At 35.0% G+C, this 19,714-nt stretch overlaps 1 protein-coding gene across 2 annotated transcripts; it reads right to left on the bottom strand.

Annotated features, from left to right (window-relative positions):
- Positions 1–15,491: 15,491 nt before the first annotated feature.
- LOC131168069 (LOB domain-containing protein 25) lies at positions 15,492–18,698 on the bottom strand. 2 transcript variants are annotated; one of them, XM_058127260.1, is made up of 4 exons: positions 18,498–18,698; positions 17,262–17,298; positions 17,054–17,152; positions 15,492–16,330 (listed from the first exon to the last, which is right to left on the bottom strand). In XM_058127260.1, the coding sequence occupies exon 4, from the start codon at positions 16,319–16,321 to the stop codon at positions 15,749–15,751; it is 573 nt and encodes a 190-aa protein (XP_057983243.1). In that variant the 5' UTR covers positions 16,322–16,330; positions 17,054–17,152; positions 17,262–17,298; positions 18,498–18,698; the 3' UTR covers positions 15,492–15,748. The 2 variants fall into 2 exon arrangements, with proteins under 2 accessions (XP_057983243.1, XP_057983244.1); XM_058127261.1 differs by lacking the exon at positions 17,262–17,298.
- Between the last annotated feature and the right edge of the window lie 1,016 nt (positions 18,699–19,714).

Below are 19,714 nucleotides of genomic sequence, written 5' to 3'. Positions count from 1 at the left end.
AAAACAAAGCAATCGTCACTACCGTAGTGCAATCTTGAGTCCTGAACACCTTACGGTATTTTGAGCATAACTTTTTTTTTATAAAAGTCCAAATGGGATGATCTTGGTCTCCCTGGAAAGCTAAGATAAAATTACACAACTTTCATTTTGGTAACTTTTTCTGATTCAGGGACCTCGTCGACGAAATTCAGATTTCATCGACGAATTCTAGGCAGAAGCGCCCCAACAGGCGGAAAACGACTAGTTGGCCAAATAAAATATTTTTTCTTCCCCCCAACGGCTAGTTAACGGCTCCTAAGGTTCTTGAGATATAAATACAAGCTTTTAGACTTGTATTAATATGGTTTTGAGCATTGTTGATCATATTTGTGAAAAATATCATTTTATCCAAAACCTAAGCACTTTGCCCTTTGCATTTTAGTTATTCTTCACAAGTGCTCAATCCTCTCTTGCTCACTTATCTTGTAAGATTCATTCCTTGAGAGAATAGAGTGAGGATTTGGTTATGTTTCATATTGGCTCATTTAAGGAGCATTAAATTGTATTTCCAATCTCTTGTAAGGTTCTTTGTGAACCATTGTTGTAAGGTTCTTTGTGAACCGAAGTGAAGGCTCTTGGTGAGCGCGGTGGGGGTTTGTTCCCAAGTGTAGGGATTTGTTCTCGAGTTGTAAGGCTTCTCCGCCGGTGAAGGAGTATCTTTAGTGGATTGTAGAATCCTTGACTTGGTGCTAAGGCGTGGACGTAAGCTTGGTGCCGAACCACGTAAAAATACCGGTGTTGTTCTTTCTCTCCCTTACACTCTTTATTTTATATCTTGTGCATGATTTATATTTATATTGCGATATAATTTCTTCTATCTTGCCAAGAGTTTTTATTTTGTAGAAAAATACGTATTTCACAAAAAGAGTCTATTCACCCCCCCCTCTAGACTATATACTCCGGGTTGTGACTTCCAACAGATGATACTGGAGGGAATTATTGTATATGACTATGGTTTGAATGTACTAAATTCTGATATTGTTAAGTATATATGGTTGTATGACTTGTATATTCGCCGCGTAAATATGGTTATATATATATGGTGTGAATTTTGAGGACGTTACACCTAGTGCCCCAACTTTTGGCATAAGATTGAGTGTATTGAACGATTAGCACAACTTGGGAGAACATTGAACACACTGCTGAATTTTTGCTTGGGATTTCAAAGCTTATACATCAAATCTGAGCTAAGGTTACATTGATCTTTAAAAGGCATTCTAGCGATTGTTGTGCATTCAACTTGGTATTGAGGTTTGGTAAATTGATCTGTTTGTTACTACTTATTCTCAACAAGTTTTTCATCTCAAAATCTTTCATTGAATATTATTTGAGAGATTGATCTTGAGTGTACTTATATACATATAGATTGTTTTGAAAAGATCACTACTTGAGAAAATATTTTGCTAATGGTTGAATATTTTTGATTCAAGTGTGTATTCATTTAAAGACTTGATATTTTCGATATTACAAAATCACTTGATTAAATATCCTTAGAGCTTATAACTATATATATTATTGAGGGATATTTTCTGAAAAATATTATACTAGGTTCTTGATCTTTGGAACACACACACACACACACACACACACACACACATATATATATACATATTCGTATACAAAGATCATATTGTGTTTAGGATATTTTGAATAAAACTTATTGATCTAGTTTGTTGGAGAAAAGTTGAATTACATATTTGTATTGAGCTGATTTGGTTGGATTCAATATTTGAAGCAGAATAATCATATACTTTTAAACAAAGATTATTTAAAACCGTAACTTCTCCAAAGCACTTACTTATATAATTATTTTGAGAGATTTGATCAAAGGGAAATTTTTTGAAGCATATCATTCATATAACGATTATATCGTTATATATATACTGAACTTCTAGTTTTATCATATGGATATGTGTTAGGTTTTCCATTATACTCACTAGCTTTGTTGGAAGCTATATTGAGTTGTTTTGCAGATTTGAAATTCTATATTGTAATTACGGTTCGGGTTGTGAACCGAATGAGGAGGAAGTTGTGCCTCTTGTAAGCAGCGGATGTAAGGGAAGTTCGTCCCGATTAAAGGAGAAGGGATTTAGTGCAATCCTTGAATGGGTTGCTCAAGGTGAGGACGTAGGCCGGGTTGGCTGAACCTCATGAAAATTGTGTTTGCCTTCTTCCTTCCCTTACTCTTTTTAATTTCCGTAACGCATTTCAATACCTATCTCGCATTTGTGTATGTTGAATAACCCCACGTGCACTGGATAATTAATTGGGTAAAATAGAATTTATTAAGATAATAATTTGAATCAATTTCAAATCCCTGCAATTAATTTGTTAAATATATAAATAGGGATTACGTAGTAAATAATCTTAAAGAATTTTTAAATAAACCCAATTCACCCCCCTCTTGGGATTACACCTGAATTAACAAACCCTTAGGAGTCAAAAGAAATAAATTTTACAAAAAGGGCCTATCTCTAAAATCCGACAATCATAAAAACTCTAATGCCTCTTTTGAAAAAAATAGAACAAATAAACAAACACCCTCGTATGCACGTAAAGCCTGGTTATTCAATGAAATGAAAGGACATATCGGTTTTGTGTGTTTATGTAGGAGTGCTAGAGGTTTAGATAAGGAAATGATGTGGGTGATTATTGTGGTTGATTCCACAGGGCAAGAGGGAGGAAGAGCTCAAATTGAATCTAAATAATCACACTTCCTTAGATCATAGAATCAGCCATAGTGGGGTAGTGATGACCAATGGTTTAGGAAGTGGTTAAACTTAGAAATCCTACTTATAGATCCCATCTTGTGTGAAAAGCCATTAGTTATTCTTTTAAAGCAAGAATTAAATCAAAATCCAGTTGAAATTAAAGAGTTGACTGAGTTCGGTCGACCATATTTAAATGACATGACTCATTCGGTCAACTGTATAGTTGACTTTGACCCTTCAGTTGACCATCGTGTTTGAACTGATGATTTTCGGTCAACCGAACACACTTCGGTCTACCCTTGGCCGACCGAACACAAAATTGAATGCATTTCGGTTGACCGTCCATTTCAAGAACAAAATAAGTTGGTCAAATAATCCACGAAAATCAAAACATCACATCCAATTTTGGTCGACCACCCTATGCTACGGTTGACCGAACATACATGGATTGTGAAGAATTTGAAGCATCGGTCAACCGATGTTGACCTTATAGGTCACGTCCGGTTTTGATAGTGACATATACTTATTGTGACTAATGAGTATTTTAGACGTATTTTAGACCTTGTGCAGGACACTCATTCATGCATACATATGATTGATCATTTGATTTGGGTGATGACATGCTTGAAAAATGGTAGAATTGTACAAGTTATGTACTTTCGGTCGACCGACCTACATAGGTCATTTTCTCCTGGTTGACCGAAACCGGTCTGGGTCAACAAGTTGACCACTGTCTGATCAACCGAGCCACTGCAGTTCATTTGACCCCGGTCGACCGAACCACCTGGGAGTAAACATTTTGACCTCCCGGTCGATCGAGAGGTTTTTATACTACACCGACCTGGTCGACCGAATCCCCACGTGTGGGATCCAACGGTCTGGTCGACCGACCAGTCTACTTCATTCTAGTTCTAGTTGACCGAACCTGGGAGAATTGAAAATTTGCCTCTTTTCGATCAACCGAGCCCTTAGTTCAATTTTGCCTTGGTTGACCAAACTGCGTTGATTTTGAAAAATCACCTCGGAAATACTGATCTGGTAAAACGACTCTAAAGTTCATTTTTGACCTGGTCGACCGAACCTTATGAACTCTGGTCGACCAAAAATGTTTTTGGTCGACCGATGCTCTCGGGTTATTTTGAAAAGTTTCCATATTTAAGTATGTTAATTACTAAAAATGGTATTATTCTTTTCTAATAATTCCGATCGTGTTCCCAACGAGCATCATTTATGGTATCCCTATATATGCCTATTATTTAGAGAAATTACATACGGATTGAAAATATACGATTAAGAAAATTTCTCCAGAGCTTTTTATCTTGCAACTTCGAATATCCATCCACTCATACTTACCTGCAACTATTGTCTAAACACTCTGTAAGTAGATTGAATGTGTTGTTTAAAACGGTTTGCTCTCCTTGTTCTGTGTGATTGATTCATTTTTATTTAAGAGCCAAACCAAAAAGGATTCTTAGGGAACTTTGCTAATAAATTTATCCTAAGAAGACTTTATTTGATCTTTTGAGATTGCATATTCGTTGCAACATCTTGAGAAATTCGTATTTGTTTTTGAGTTGTAAAACGTTTTAAAAAATATTCTCAAATATTTTGTGTGATTTAGATCTACATATTTTGTGAAAAGATATTTGTGTTTGTGATAGTGATCTTTGTTGCAATATTCATTCACTCACATATTATTTGCTGAATACAAGGATTATATATATTTTGCAAACCAAGCATATATATATTCACACGATTGAAATATCCTGCTGATTGATATTTTTAAGGCTGCTTGACATCTTTGTGTGAACATGGTTATTTGAATATCTTAAGATACAAAGATTGTTTGTTGATACTCTCATGCACTCATTACACTGATAGTAAACGTATTTGAGAGTTGAAACATAAGATCACACTAAGCCTACATATTGAATCATATTGTGGTGTATTTGATTGAGCTTATTTGGGTACATTTCCGCTTTACATGAAAGCATTTTGATTGTACCATTTGATTGTAATTTTGAGCGTTCCAAGCGTGGCCTGAGGGGGCAGTAATCCAGCCCGATAAGGATTGTGTAGGTTGAGGTCAGTCATGTGATAATTGACCTAGTTGTAAAGGTTGAGGTCAGTCCTGTGCTAATTTGATCTATTTTGTATAGGTGCCGCTCTACCCATTTAAGTGAGCAAGTTATAGTGGTAATATTTGTACTTGTTAGCCAAGACGGGGACGTAAGCAATTGGCCGAAACTTGATAACATTTCTGTGTGTCATCCTTACTTTACTGCTTTTTGGTGCATGTATGTTTGATTAAGTTTCTTTATCTACTTTTTGGTATACAGTTACATTACTTGCACTAGATTGACCATAGGGTTGTAAATATATAAGTATTAGGTGATTGACCTAGAGCTTAAAATTTTAAAATACCAATTCACCCCCCCCCTTTTGGGATCACGGTAAAGCTAACAACCGAACTTCTCCCCTGGTCGACCAAACCTCGCGGGCCTATATATATTGGCCGTGTGAAAAGCTTATTTTCACCTCAAAATTGAGAGCTTTTCCTCTATTTCTTCAGCCTTTCTCCTAAATCCTTACTCCAAACCCAAAAATCCTTCCACCATTCTCTATGGCTAAGCAAACGAACACATGGATGCTTAGGAGGTGGCCTATGCCCAGGATAGCTGGTTCATCTCAAATCAGGCTAGAATCAGATACATGAGAGAAGTCCGCCCCAAGGAGGTCATACTCGGTAAGGTCCTTGATCTCTCTTTTATGCAGTAGCATTTTAGGAATGTTATGGATATGTTTAGATATCAGGGGTGGAAGTCACTCATGACATATCAGCCCGGCGAGCACTATCCCACCTTTGTTAGACTATTTTAGGCGAATCTGGGAAATGATGAGAATGGATGCTACTCCCGAGTTTTGGAGACAGACATCAGATTCGATGCTAAATTTTTGTTTGACGTTCTCGACATTGGGCGAGGAGATTTTGAGTGCCTTGATTCTGTCACCTCTTGGATAAATGATTAGGAGTTTTCTATTGGGGCTTTTTCAAACTTAGTTATGACTAACCCACTTGCAAACCCCAATCACCCTCCAAACTATAGGTCCTTCACCTTAGAAGCCAAGGTAGTCCACCATCTGATTACGTATAACATTTTGCCTAAGATAGGGTCTAGAGTGCATGTATCATTTTTAGATTGCTTTTTCATGTGGTGTTTGTTCAGTAGAAAGACACTTAACCTGCCGAGTTTGATGATGAGATGGATGTTGGCTAAGACTGTTGGGCGTAGGGTCATCATGCCTTATAGGGGGATTTTGAACAAACTATTCAGGACGATTGAAGTGATCAAACCTTGTCGTGCTAAAGAGAAGGAGGAACGCAGATATGTTCTCCTCGATTACCCTGAGGTTGATGGGGTATGAGCTGGTTGGCAACATGTGGTTGCCCACGGGTGGTAAGAGATAGCCAAATCAGGAAGAGGTCCCATAGGAGATGCCACCACAACCTGCACAGCCATCGAATGCTGACTTGATGGCAGTCATTACACGGTTTACTGATTCATTTGCTCAGTATAGAGATTCCCAGTCTCAGATCACCCAGACTATACAGACAGATATCAGGGAGTTGAGGGATATGGCCTCGTCATCCAATGCACAGTACACTACTCTTCGTGATGAGTTCAGAGAGTTTTCGATCTCTTCAGAGCACAGGTATAGGGAGTTAGAAAGGGTCATAGTTGTTAATTCCAGTGAGCTGAATGGTCGTATTCATGAGCTACACGATGATAGAGATCAGGAGCAGATGGACTTTGACCTAGATGGAGGAGATGATTTTGATGATGGGGATGGCGCATAGACATAAAGAGAGCCCCTACAGAAACTGATATTATTATTATTATTATTATTATTATTATTATTATTATTATTATTATTATTATTATTATTATTATTATTATTACTACTACTACTACTACTACTACTACTACTACTACTACTATTATCTGGTCTGTAACTATAAACATCATACATTATTTTGCTCTATCTTTTGTTTTTCTGACTGCACTACACTCCCACCCACTATCCATTTTGATTTTTGCTAATAGTTGGGTTATTTACTGTTATTTACATTTATCGGTAGCTATTACTTGAGGGGAGCATCAGTTCGGCATGCTACTGAAATTTTGAAAAAAATTTCCCAAAATAAAAACAAGTACAATGATGATGATGATAAAATAAAAGTAAAAAAATTTTGAAATGATGAACAGAAATTAATTAAATGTCAAATTGTATCCGTACATAATCATCTGACGCTTAGGGAATCTAAGATAGTTGCTGCACTACTTGGTTATTTAAATGAAAGAATTTTTTTTTTTTTTTTTGGTATAAGCCCTTAAAAGCATCTAAGCCATCATTCAACTTGAAAGGGGGAGGAGCTCTTGAACTAAAACCTCATATGTTATTTATGCTCTTCATAGCTCAGATTTGTCTTGAAATTCAATATGGCATGTGCTTCCTTACAGAACTGTTATTGAATATCCGATGTCAATATATTCATGATTGCCACATAGCCTTTGTGTTTGTCATATGATCTTGCATATGACTATTAAATCCTTAAGATCAATATGGTTATAATTTTCTAGTCATGTTTTTATGTGTGCCTAAATGATATACCAGAAATTTTTGCTTGCATGATTCTTAAAGTGTCTTTTTCAACAAGCACAACCCCTATACTTTTATTTGTCACATATCATACTTTCTTGCTTGGGTGCTACACTGCCATACTTTTCTTCAAACTAAAAGGGGGAGTGTGTTAAAAAGGGATTTTTTTTTTAATGGGGACTATATTTCACAAGTTAAGATATTTTTTAAAGCCTTCAAATGTTTTCCTTAGCTTAACCTTTTTGATGATGCCAAAAGGGGAAGAGGTTTTCTTGAGCAAAATGCATGAATATGTCTTAGATCTAAATGCAATTGATACTATCTTATGTCTTATGTCTTCTTTTCTGAATATGCCTATACTATGATGCTTATTTTTACGATGTGCATATTCTTAGGGGAAGCCTCTTCAGGATGGACCCATTTTTCTCATGCGTCTTTGTCATCATAAAAAAAGGGGAGATTGTTTACTTTGTGAGTCTGATCTCTGTTTTGATGCTGACAAAACACAGTGAACTTATGTGTATATTTAGCATATGCACAGGTTTACGATTGAGATCACACATAAGGGACAAGGAGCATAAAAGCCAAAACGGATAATACAAATTCACCTGGCGTACTTCATTGAGTGACGAGCATGAAGACTGAAGACTTTTCTGTTTTCATTGTAATTGCATTTAGTTTTTGGGTCTGTAATAATTAATGCATTGCATGCATAATAGGACACATAAGCTCAAAGACCTTAGACTGATCATAGGTCCCAAATTATTGCATGAATAAGCCCCCTATAACTTAGAATTAACATTTATTTGAACAAGGGTTTCTTTAAAAGAGAGTTAGGAATTGAATGCACAAAGTTAGTGTGTTCGGTCGACCGAACCCTAACACAAAGAGATACTTCAGTCGACCGAACCTACCCAGGGTTAAAAGTTTAATCATTTGGTCGACTAAACTGGAACGTGGGGAAATACCAACGACCTGGTTGACCAAACTTGAAGTTGAAAAATGGTTTCGTCGACCAAACATCCAAATTCGGTCAATCGAACTTAGCTTGGTCGACCAAACCTCGGAGGTCCAAAATCACCTCAAGTCTGGTAGACCAACTCCTTAATTCAAAAACACCCTGGTCAACCGAACTAAGTAATCTGGTCGACCAAAACTTAAAAATGATCGATCGAACCTCTCGAGTTGGTCAATTTTTACCGAGGTTAAACTGGATTATTTTTAATTCAACTCAATTTTTTTCCAAAATACCCAACGTGTCCCCAATGGCTATATTTCTTCCCAACTCTACAAATACCTTCTCATTTGTCATAATTAAGATATGATTAGGGTTTTAGATTTGCCAAAATACTCTGAAAACATTATTGGGCAAAATCTTTCTTACTTCCATATTTTTCATACTCATTGTCAAAATCTTTTCTACATACTCATCTAGCCTTTTATTTTATGAGAGATCAGTGTTTCATATTCAACTTACAAGCTTTAACTCTCCCTCATTTTATTTGATTGTGTATTGATTATTTGGAGAGTTGCTTAAGATTTTTCCCATAATATTTCACTCATAAATATTGTATTGGGAAAAACTTTTACTTGACTTAAGATCTTGCATCCTCATTGTAAGATTCATAAGCTTGCTTTGTGTTTTGACAAAAACATTTTTAGCAAGCTTAAACCATATTATTGTGCTTTACATTTGAAAAATATTATTGAGATATTTGTTTAAGGGTTATAGAGACCTTTTGATTATTCACATTACAAGAACATTATCTTGAAATCAAAAGTCTTACTCTCACACACACACACATTGACATACATATTGTTGAGAGTTAACACATTGGTTAACAAAATCTCACTTGAACTTAATATCCTATCATATGTGAGTGCATTAATTGATTGAGCATAGTGGTACATATCTGCTTAATGTAAGAAGTATATTTGTTTGTACACAATTTTGAATAACTGTTGTATTATTGACATGTGGTCAGAAGAGAGAGACTTGCCTTGTGAAAAGTTTCGGATTAGCTTTGAGTAAGTTAGGAAAGTTAGGTGCACCATCCCTTTAAAGTGTTGTATTAGGTGCCGCTCCACCCCTTAAGTGAGTCTTAGTGAAATCCTCTTACTTGTGAGTTTGAGGTGGGGACGTATGCAGTATTGGCTTAACCCCGATAACATTTCTTGTGTCTACTTTTGATTTTTGTAATTTAAGTTTCAACACTTGAATGTTTGCGTTTAATTATTGATTAAGTTTATGATTGTATAGAAAGACCCTAGGCTTGTGTAATACTATTGTTAGAATTTGAATTGACCTATGAAAAAAATTTTAAATACCCAATTCATCCCCTTCTTGGGAATACATAAATTCTAACATGTGATCATCACTTTTGAAGTAAAGGTAGCACATGAACATATTCTCCATCTTTGACTGCATTTTCTCATTCAGATCTTAAATAATCAGCCTCATCATCTTCTTAATTTCCTAGGAGGTGTGGGAAGTTGCAATGTAATTTTCTTTAATAACTAGTTGTTAAATTGCCATAAAGTTAGAATTGTTGAATACCCACTAGTATCGATAACACAATGTCGTCATTATCCTTTCTTCATTCATAGGCATATAAACAAACATTTTCTCTTCAACATTTAAATATTAGCCTATACTTAATGGATGCTAATAAGACTAAGAATTTGATTAATAGGGTTAATTCAATAAGCTAATTGAAAAAATTCAACCAAACCAAATTGAATTTCTCTGAACCTATTTCATTTAAGGCTCCAGTTACCAAACTAAATTGAATTTCTCTCAATTGCTTCTTAATTAGCAATATTTTATTTTTCAGACGACGAATCACAAGATACAAACATGATATCAGCTATAGAAAATGACTAATTGACTAAGAAATGGAAATGAAAAGTTGATGCTAATTGATGCGGAACATGGGTGATGCTACTAGTCGTTGAAGGATAGATACTTTAACCAAATTCGGTCAAATTGATCAATTATTTTTATTTTTATCGAATACTCTTCATCCTTAAGTACTAAAACTCACACCACTAAAAATATTTAATGAATTAATGCAAAGACCATCAAACTTCCTCTTTTTATATTTTTATTTTGTTACTATGTGGTCGTTGCCAAGATGGTAACACCCACATGGGTCGAATTTCCCCTTTTTCTGTTGACAAGAAAATGACCCATGGAGCTCACCCCACCACACACGCATTCACATTTTTCCTCTCAACCATAATTATTTAATGAAATATTTATGTAGTCATGGGTGGTACTAGGAAATATTCAATTATTATTTAAGAAAGCAAGCGGGTATTTCTCAAAGCATGTGGGTGGGCTTTTGGGCCGTCAAATCAGTCAGATCGGATGGGAAGTTTGTGTTGGGCAGTTTTGGACCGACATGATCTTAGGGCGGTTATGGGGGCCCATTGGGCGGAGAACGATGGACTTGACCCGTTCTTGAATACGTCTGGGCCCATTAAGACTCGGGCCCGTCCTACGCTTTGATGCGTCCATGCGCGTGATCGTCTTTGCATGCCAAAGGGAGACACAGATTGGATCCTAATTTGATACATGCGTTTCATTTGGGTTCAATAATTTTAATTTCACCTCTCCCCCTTTTTAAGTTTAGATAATGATGGATTATAGGGGCATTTGAAGAATTTTTCTAATATCTTTGTACGGTTAGAATTAGTATAAATACAAATGATATAATCCTACTTTCGAAATAGTGAAATTCAAATGCCGCTCACTCGTGTGAATATAAGCATACTACCGAACCACGTTAAATTCATATATTTTGTTGTTTTATCTATCTAACTCATTGTTTTTCTGTACTATTCATCATAATTGTCTCACGGTTCATAATATCTTCACATAGTTAATGGTTAAGTAGGTTTTTTTCCTCCATAAATATCATTGAACTTTTCATCTTTCGGCTGAGAGCTCTAATTTTTTTCGAAAATTGAAGATATCGGACATTACGATTTTGAAAGAGTTTCAAATTCAGCGTCGGAGAGTTTGCGCCAAGTCTGGAAAAATTATTTTGTAGGTTAAACGCCCATTAGGGTGGATAAAACTTAATTGTGATGGGACCTGTAAGGGCAATCATGGTACTTGAGGAGGTGAAGGAATTATTTATGACTGTCATGACATGGTGAAAGCGATTTTTTCAAGTTATTTTGGTAATGGTACGAACAATAGCGCGGAATTAAAAGCACTTCTAGAAGGAATTCGTTTACGCAAATGATTTCATTATTTTAATGTGATTATTGAAAGTGACTCACGAATTGTTGTTGGTTGGTTTCAGAAAGGTAGATGTACTTTGTGGTATCTTTGAGATTTTTGGGAGGATCTCGTGGCGGAGTTAGAATGAGTGAACTTCATGGTAATCCATCAATATAGGAAAGGCGACTAATTTTCTCGCTAGAGAAGAAGAAATGTGAAACAATATCATTTACGAAAAACAATATATTTTACCACGTTTTCTGAAAAGTATTTTTTGGATGGATAAGTTAGGTCTCACTTTCTTTCGTCATTATATCAACCTCTCAATTTTTGTTTAGTTGGTTTAGATTTTTTGATTTTAGTTTATTTTATTATTTTTGGTTTTTGATAGGTGTGTGTTTAGATTTGTTTCTTATTTAACTTTGTTTGGATTTGTAGTTTTGTTTTGGTTGGTTGTTGGTGTTACTTTTGGGAGGCCTTTAATTTTTTTATCTGTAATCTCCTAATGCTTGTTTTGTAACCACGATATTTTTCCGCCAAAAGTGATGGTATATCATTAAATAAATGGAAGTGCCGCTCTCCTTTAGATAAAAAAAAAAAAAATTTTCATTATTCGGCTTGTTTCTCAACCAAATAACTTTTTAAAGTAAAATATTTATTAACTTCTCTTGGGTTTAGTGAAAGAAGGCAGGCTTCCCCTCACTAATCTCTTCCATTAATGATGTTGAAAAACATGACATTAACAAAAAGAAAATAAGTAGAAAACTCATTTTCCCTTATAAATTCATTTTCTGTTAAATACTTAAAAAATAAAAAATTATTTTAATATGATTAAAAATTAAAAAAAAACTAAATATTAATGATGTGGAAAATTAAATTTTTATTCATAGATTTGGTTTTTTTTTCTTAATTTTCTTTCTTACTTTTTTTGGGTAGTCAAACATGAAAATATGAATTTCTTAATATTTTCCTTTTCCTTAATATCTTTTGAGTTCCAAACAAGACCATAATGTTTTGAGATTAATTTATTTACCATTTTAAGCCCAATTATTATTTTTTAAACAAATTATGAGATTACTCATCGATATGAATATGTTCTTGTAATGAATAAAAACTTTTTCATATAAACCACGTAAGGCAAAGACAAAGAAGAGAACTACTTTGCTCCCGTGCAATCATGCAAGTGGCAAGGGCGGGCTTGGGATGGGCCACTTGCTGGTTTAATTCCCAAGTTCGATTCCTGCCCCAACGAGCAAATCCTATATTAACCCCTGCACAGTGAGAGGGGTCTTGTTGCGTGGGTGTAGAAATAGTCTGAGTACTCTGTATTGCCACCAGAGTATGTCTGGTCAACGGGAGTGTCAACTGGAGTGTCAATTGGATGAGATGGGGAAGCCAGGACACCCAACGTAATAAAAAAAAAAAAAGAACTACTACTCCAACCTAGCTAAAAAGATAAATGAACGAAGAAAAACAAGTAATAAATCACTTAAAGCATGAGTTTACTTAGTTGCCTAAAACTCAAAATGGATAAAAAAAAAAAGGGGGGGTCCAAGTTCTTCACTTTTCTTTTTTTGATGACCTGAAAATTCCAAAAGCCATCAACGCGTCACTTTGTGACTCGATGGTGCGGCACCAAATCTAAAAAGGTGAAAATTACTTACCCATTGACACACCCCTCATAGTTTACTGGGAGTAAACTTACAAGTGGATTGAACCCACAACCCTGGGGTCCAAGTTCTTCATTAATGCCTGTCACACAGTAGCTGTGTCTTGGAATTAATACTGAAGAGGGGAAGTTCAATTGCAGCTGGAGGGAGACAACGTTGAAAAATCCAATTAAGATCCGAATGCATTTAATAATTCTGTAGGTGCACATACCCCCCTCACATGGGCAAACAATCCCTTAAAGAGTCCTATATCACTAGGCACCTGTACCCTTTACTATTCCAAACAATGACATTCATATGTGAGAGAGAGAGAGAGAGAGAGAGAGAGAGAGAGAGAGAGAGAGAGAGAGAGAGAGAGGAACAATCTCGCATCTATCACAAACACCAAAGTGCACTATAAGCTGCAAAGGAAAACAAAAATTAAAAATGGTAGGTCAACAAATTTACAGTGCCAACTTTTGAAAGAATATTGAAAACAAGATGTAGGGAGTGTTGAAAATGATGCACTGCAAAAAGCTGGACCAATATTCTCACAGTCAATATATATGCAGTGTTTTTTATACGTTCACACCTAACCTTTGTCAATTATTATTACTATTATTCCAAAAGGAAGCTCCAAATTAACCTAATGGCAATGGAATGAAGTACATAGTTTGCTACAAGCATATTTATTTCTCTCTAAATATGAGCATTTGATCTTTGATTCACCTTCGGATCTCGTACGAGAGATTAGAGCTCGAATTCTTGAAATATAAAAATTATAAATTTTGGGTATATGTGAATACTGTCTTGAGTTCGATATTTTATCGGTCTCTTCACTTTTAAGTGAGAGTTTGAATGTTCAAGAAAGGTATGCTCGACAGGAGATTTAGGGTTTAGATAGGATAGATTTAGAATAAGTTTGAAAATTTGTTATTTTGCCTCTTCTCGGAGTCAATCGTTGCACAGAGGTTCATCAATCTTTAGGTATGTAAGTTTGTTTATGCGCGCTTGTGTGTATAGGACAGAAGTTAGTAATTTTAAGTTTTATCAATGTTAATTATAATTAAATATTGCCAAATTGTGAGTGAATGAAATTGAGAAAAAAAAATCATTTTGAATTTACATATAGGAGAGGGGGAGTAGGGCTGTCCACCAAAATGGCAGCAGTGTGACTTGTTCCATGTACCAGTTAGACAACTAAAGCTAACTATACGGTCAGTGAGATGTCATCTAATTAATTAAAGATTAATCTAAATATTATAAGATTAAAATTGTTGAATACATATATATATATATATATATATATATATGTAGGATCTAATCAATTGTCAGTTAATTAAATATTGATTTAACCATAATATTCCCTCTAATTTTTATAATAATATAAATCGTGCGGTAGGTGGCTAGCTAGATTAATGTCCAATACTGATAAGTTTCGGTGATTATATATGTATAAAATATATTAAACTAATAGCTTCATTATTACTTATAATTTCAAGTTAGCTAGCAAGCTAGGATTAACTGTAAGCTAATGAGGTTTCAAAGTCAAAACTATTAGGTTCTTGAGTTATGGACATAATAGCTAATTACTTTTTTGTTCAGCTTTAGAACAAGAACACAATTAAATTAATTATATATCAAAATTTTGAACCCAAGCACTGCCAATTAAATAGTACTACTGCTGTGTTCTGCACTACTAAAATAACCCTAAAACTGTAAATGAAGCTTTATATGGAAAATTATATATATATATATATATATATATATATATTTATCAAGGGTACGCCAAAGGGCGGGAGGCTTTCACCTCCATATTTAGTGTCACATCATAGTGTCTAAAGTAGCGTGACGGTGGCTGGAGTCCCCGAGTTATATAAAAAAAAAAAAATTATCTCTATATTTGAAGAGATGGTTTCGATTATTTGAATTGTATCGGATTAGATTAGATTTGAATCACCTTTGAGTCAAGTCTCTCTCTCTCTCTCTCTCTCTCTCTCTCTCAACACACGCACTATATCAACTATACTCATGTTTCATAGGGTACCATCAAATCTAACACCTACCTATACTTACCGTTGATTCAACTCTCTCTCTCTCTCTCTCTCTCTCTCTCTCTCTCTCTCTCTCTCTCTCTCTCTCTCTCAAACAAACATAATCATACACACACTACCTCAACTCTACTAATGTTACAAAAGGGTACCAAATATATGCTATATAGAAACTTTCATTAATTGACAAACAATTAGCAAACTACAAAGTAGCAAACTACACCAAACCACACCACACACCATGCAGGAGAGAGCACACAGACTAGCAAGGTAGCTAATTATCCTTCACCTCACCAATTCAAGAGTGATAACCACCACTAATGTTTCTTCTACTCTTCTTCTAAAAACACTAAGCAATGCTCATTTGGCATTAGCATATACACACCATAAGCTACTTATTTTCTCCTAGCCTCCACTCTCATGACCATCTCCTGAAGTGCTATCAGTCCAGTGAGAAGGATAACCAGGAAAACCCAAACTAGAACCCTGATGATCAAAATTGGACTCCCCTTCATGATCCATCCCTCTCCCAAACTGCACATACCTTTGCCTGCCAGGTGCCATTTGGTTCACAAACCCGCCCGGTCCGGTCCCAGGGAACGCAGGCAGCCCCCCCGAGGTTTCGTTGCAAGTGAACCTTATGAGATCAGCATTTGTGGCCTCCAACTCCTTCTGTAGCCTAAAGACTTGCCTTTGGAGGACCGAGATCGCCCCGACGCAGCCATAGACAGGGTCTTTTATTCTCGCCTCGGCCTCATAGGCAAGCGAGTTCACCGCATCCTCCCTCTGATCCGGGCGAATTTCATTGAGAAGTTTGCTCACATTGCTTGCACCAAAGATCTTGTGAACATTGGCGAACTTTTGGGGCTCCTCGGGAGGGAAATACGGCGCGAAAATGCAATCGGGCAGGCATTTTCGCCTTAAGAACTTGCAGGCAGCACAAGGGGAACCAGAATAGCTAGAGGAAGCCATATGCATTTATATATCCTGTATATATATTGATCAATGCTAATATTGTTAGCTGCAGCAACGAACCCATGCCATTAAACCCGTTAACTGGATCTTGGCTAGTTGGAATATTAATTAACAAGCAACAATATACACAAACTAGGGTTAGCTAGCAATACAAGGTTTCATATGGTTGTTGGGAAAATACCCACTAATTGTTCTCCTTTTTTTTACACTTTTTCTTTGCCCGCAAAAGCATTATTATATATCTATTGTGCGAATTTTTCATCTCAAATATTAATTAAGTAGCTCCCAAAACCTTATATCTGAAATAAAGTTCTAAACAACAACCACCAGCACCATCAAGATACAAACTGACCAGTTAATTTCCAGCAGCGACAGATATATATTCTCCTCAATTTTGATCAGATATACCTTTTCTTTAATTTAGTTCTCAGAAAATCTAAAAACAGAAATCCGATCACATATTTCAATTAGATGTCCTTTTCATCTCTCTCTCTCTCTCTCTGAGAGAATTCAATTGCATGACCCAATAAATCTGTTTAGCCTAATTAAAGTCATGCAAGATTTCACCACCCAGCTGCTTAAATATTACCCTAGAAAAGGAGGAAAAGAGCGAAAAAAAAAAAAAAGAACAAATGGATACAGAAAAGTAGGTAGCTGCTTGCACTTAACTTTATTTAATCTAACTAGTTTTCTCATGCAAACTGATCAGAAGGCTATATGGCAACAGAATATTACCTTTTGTTTTTTTTTCCTTTTTCAGTTCCCTCGTGCGATGCCGATCGAGATAGATGTTGCAAGAGGTTTTGTTCTTTGATTATCCCAAGGAAAGAGATGCTGCAGCCATTAATGAAATATGGGAATTCCTCAGAGAGACTGTGTATATATATATATAAAATCTAATATTATATTGAATGTGAGAGTTCAAAAGTATAATAAAGCAAACCCTAGTTATTGGTTAGTTGCAGGAGACAAAGGGAAGCCTGCAAACACGCAGTGGAAGAAAGGTAATGAGAATTAATGAGATAAAAGGGAAGCAAAGAGCTTTAAGTGAATGGAGAAAAGGAACATGTGTAATAAGTAGAAAAGAAACACGACTACGACCCTGCACTTATAATAATAATATCAAGTACTATTTTAATCTATAGAGTGGCATCCCTCCCAAAAAAAAATTAAAAATCAAAATAAAAACCTTACTGAGTCAACTCACCACTTGTCCGAGTTGACTCAGCTAGATAGGATGTACTTTTACACAATTTAATAGAATGTCAATTTACATTTCTTAAATAGGGTACATTTCAAGATTTTAAAAGTTACAATTTAAGATTTTAATGTTTCAAATTCAAATTTTAATAGAGGGTCGAAAGTCTAGCATTTAAACTTTGAGAAAATACAAAAATACTAAGAGATGGAAGATGGATTATTTTAAAGTAGTAACCTTCTAATCAAATCCGAAATAGTATCAATTTAATATATATTGATTCCATAATGAGTTAACTCAATTTAATGGAATCAATCAAAATTATGTACTTTTTATTATTATTTTTAAATGATATTTGACTACTGTTCTCAAATAGACAAGACATAGACAAAGTTACATACAGGTTTTCCAAATAATTTTGTTTTTATTTTCAATAAAAGAATGCCCTAGGAACTTTACATTTCTCTTTCTTTTTCTTTTTTTTGAAGAAAAAAAGGTACATGTTATACAAATTGAGAATCGTAGTAATACTGTTTAAATGAATTTTAATTAGATTGTTGAGGTGTAAATATATATATATATATATGTGTGTGTGTGTGTGTGTGAGAGAGAGAGAGAGAGAGAGAGAGATGATTGGAAGAGGAGGGAATATGGGATATATGAAAAATAATCTACTCCCCATGATACAATCAAGACCCAATAAGCCCTTCAATAAACCGAATGTGAGTGTGTGTGTGTGTGTGTGTTTCCATATATATATATATGATCTTTTTGAGTATCGCATATGATAGTTGTCGGATACTTATTGTAGATATGAATTTGATAATAGCAGCGAAAAAACCCTAAACCATTGAAGTCTATATATGTGTGCGCATGTTTGTATGAATTAGCTTTTCATAAAATGGAATATCCATGGAACTATCTAATTTTTTGTCAAAAGGTAAATATTAATATGAAAAAATATATTTATTTCTAGCTTACTGTATCCAGTCGGGTTCTCGTCTTCTTTAGACTTTCAACATGGGCAAAAGGAAGCTTTAAAGAATCTTGTTGTGGCTCCAGATCGAAGATCCCTTTGATGCTTCAATTAGTTGATTAGTTGAACACTCGAACTATGCTGAAATAAGGAGAGATTGATTGTGTGGAAAAGATTGATAAGCCTTATAATGAGTTGTTTGTTACATAACTTTGGTGACGTTCTTCCCATTTATAGACCACCTCACAAAGAGGGCAATTGTGTAACTGCCACCACTGGAACTTTATGGTGACGTTACTAGGACGGTTACACTTCTCTTGTAACGTCTATTTCCTCCTTTTTCCATTTTTCCGGGTAGTAACTTTGGGAAAGAAAACTGCAATTTCAATCATGTGGCCCCATTCTGGTTGGCAGCACATGCATTTCTCGTTCTTATCGACAGTTGATCTTTTCCCCATTTATACTGTATCATACTCGTATATTTATATCTTACGACCTATACAATAAAAAAGTTTATAAAACGTATGCCCGCCTATGCATATGTCCATCTATACCCTTCTATATTATAAATATATACTTTCAAATTTTTTTGTAACAAGTGCATGTGTAAAATTCAACTTTGTAGTACTTAAAAAGATGCATACTTTCGCTTTATCTCTTCAATTGGATTGCATTCCGATTCCTCCTAATCATAATACACCTTATTTTGTGAGACAAATCAAAATAAGACTTTAATCATAACCCTACCAAAAATAAAACATATCGACTTTGTGTGTCAATAAGGAGTTGACTTGGGGGCATTTGTGGCATGGGACGTGGGCTCCATTAAGGATTGTGGACTATATGGGTAGTCCTCAATATATGCAGTGCTCATCATAATCAATATATATATACCTCTAGCTACAATTATGCATGCATAAATATATGCATGCATTAATAATGCATATGCATGTGATTTGATAAAATTTAGGTTGCATTTTAAAGTTTTAAATTTAAATTTTTGTAGATTTAGATAAGATTTAATTTAATTTAATATTTTATTGTATTATATATACATAAATTTAAATTTAGGGTAAAAATTTTGAGTTCCCAAAAAAATTTGAATATATTGGTTACAATTTTTGAAAAAATTGATTTCTGTCGAGGCCTATTTCTTTTTTTCTTTTAATATATGACTTTAGAGTGTGTATATTTATGTGAGTGCATATGTATATGTATATAT

Source organism: Malania oleifera, chromosome 11, assembly GCF_029873635.1.
Source record: "Malania oleifera isolate guangnan ecotype guangnan chromosome 11, ASM2987363v1, whole genome shotgun sequence".
Lineage (NCBI taxonomy): Eukaryota > Viridiplantae > Streptophyta > Magnoliopsida > Santalales > Ximeniaceae > Malania > Malania oleifera.
This window is presented reverse-complemented; position numbering and strand designations above follow the sequence as displayed.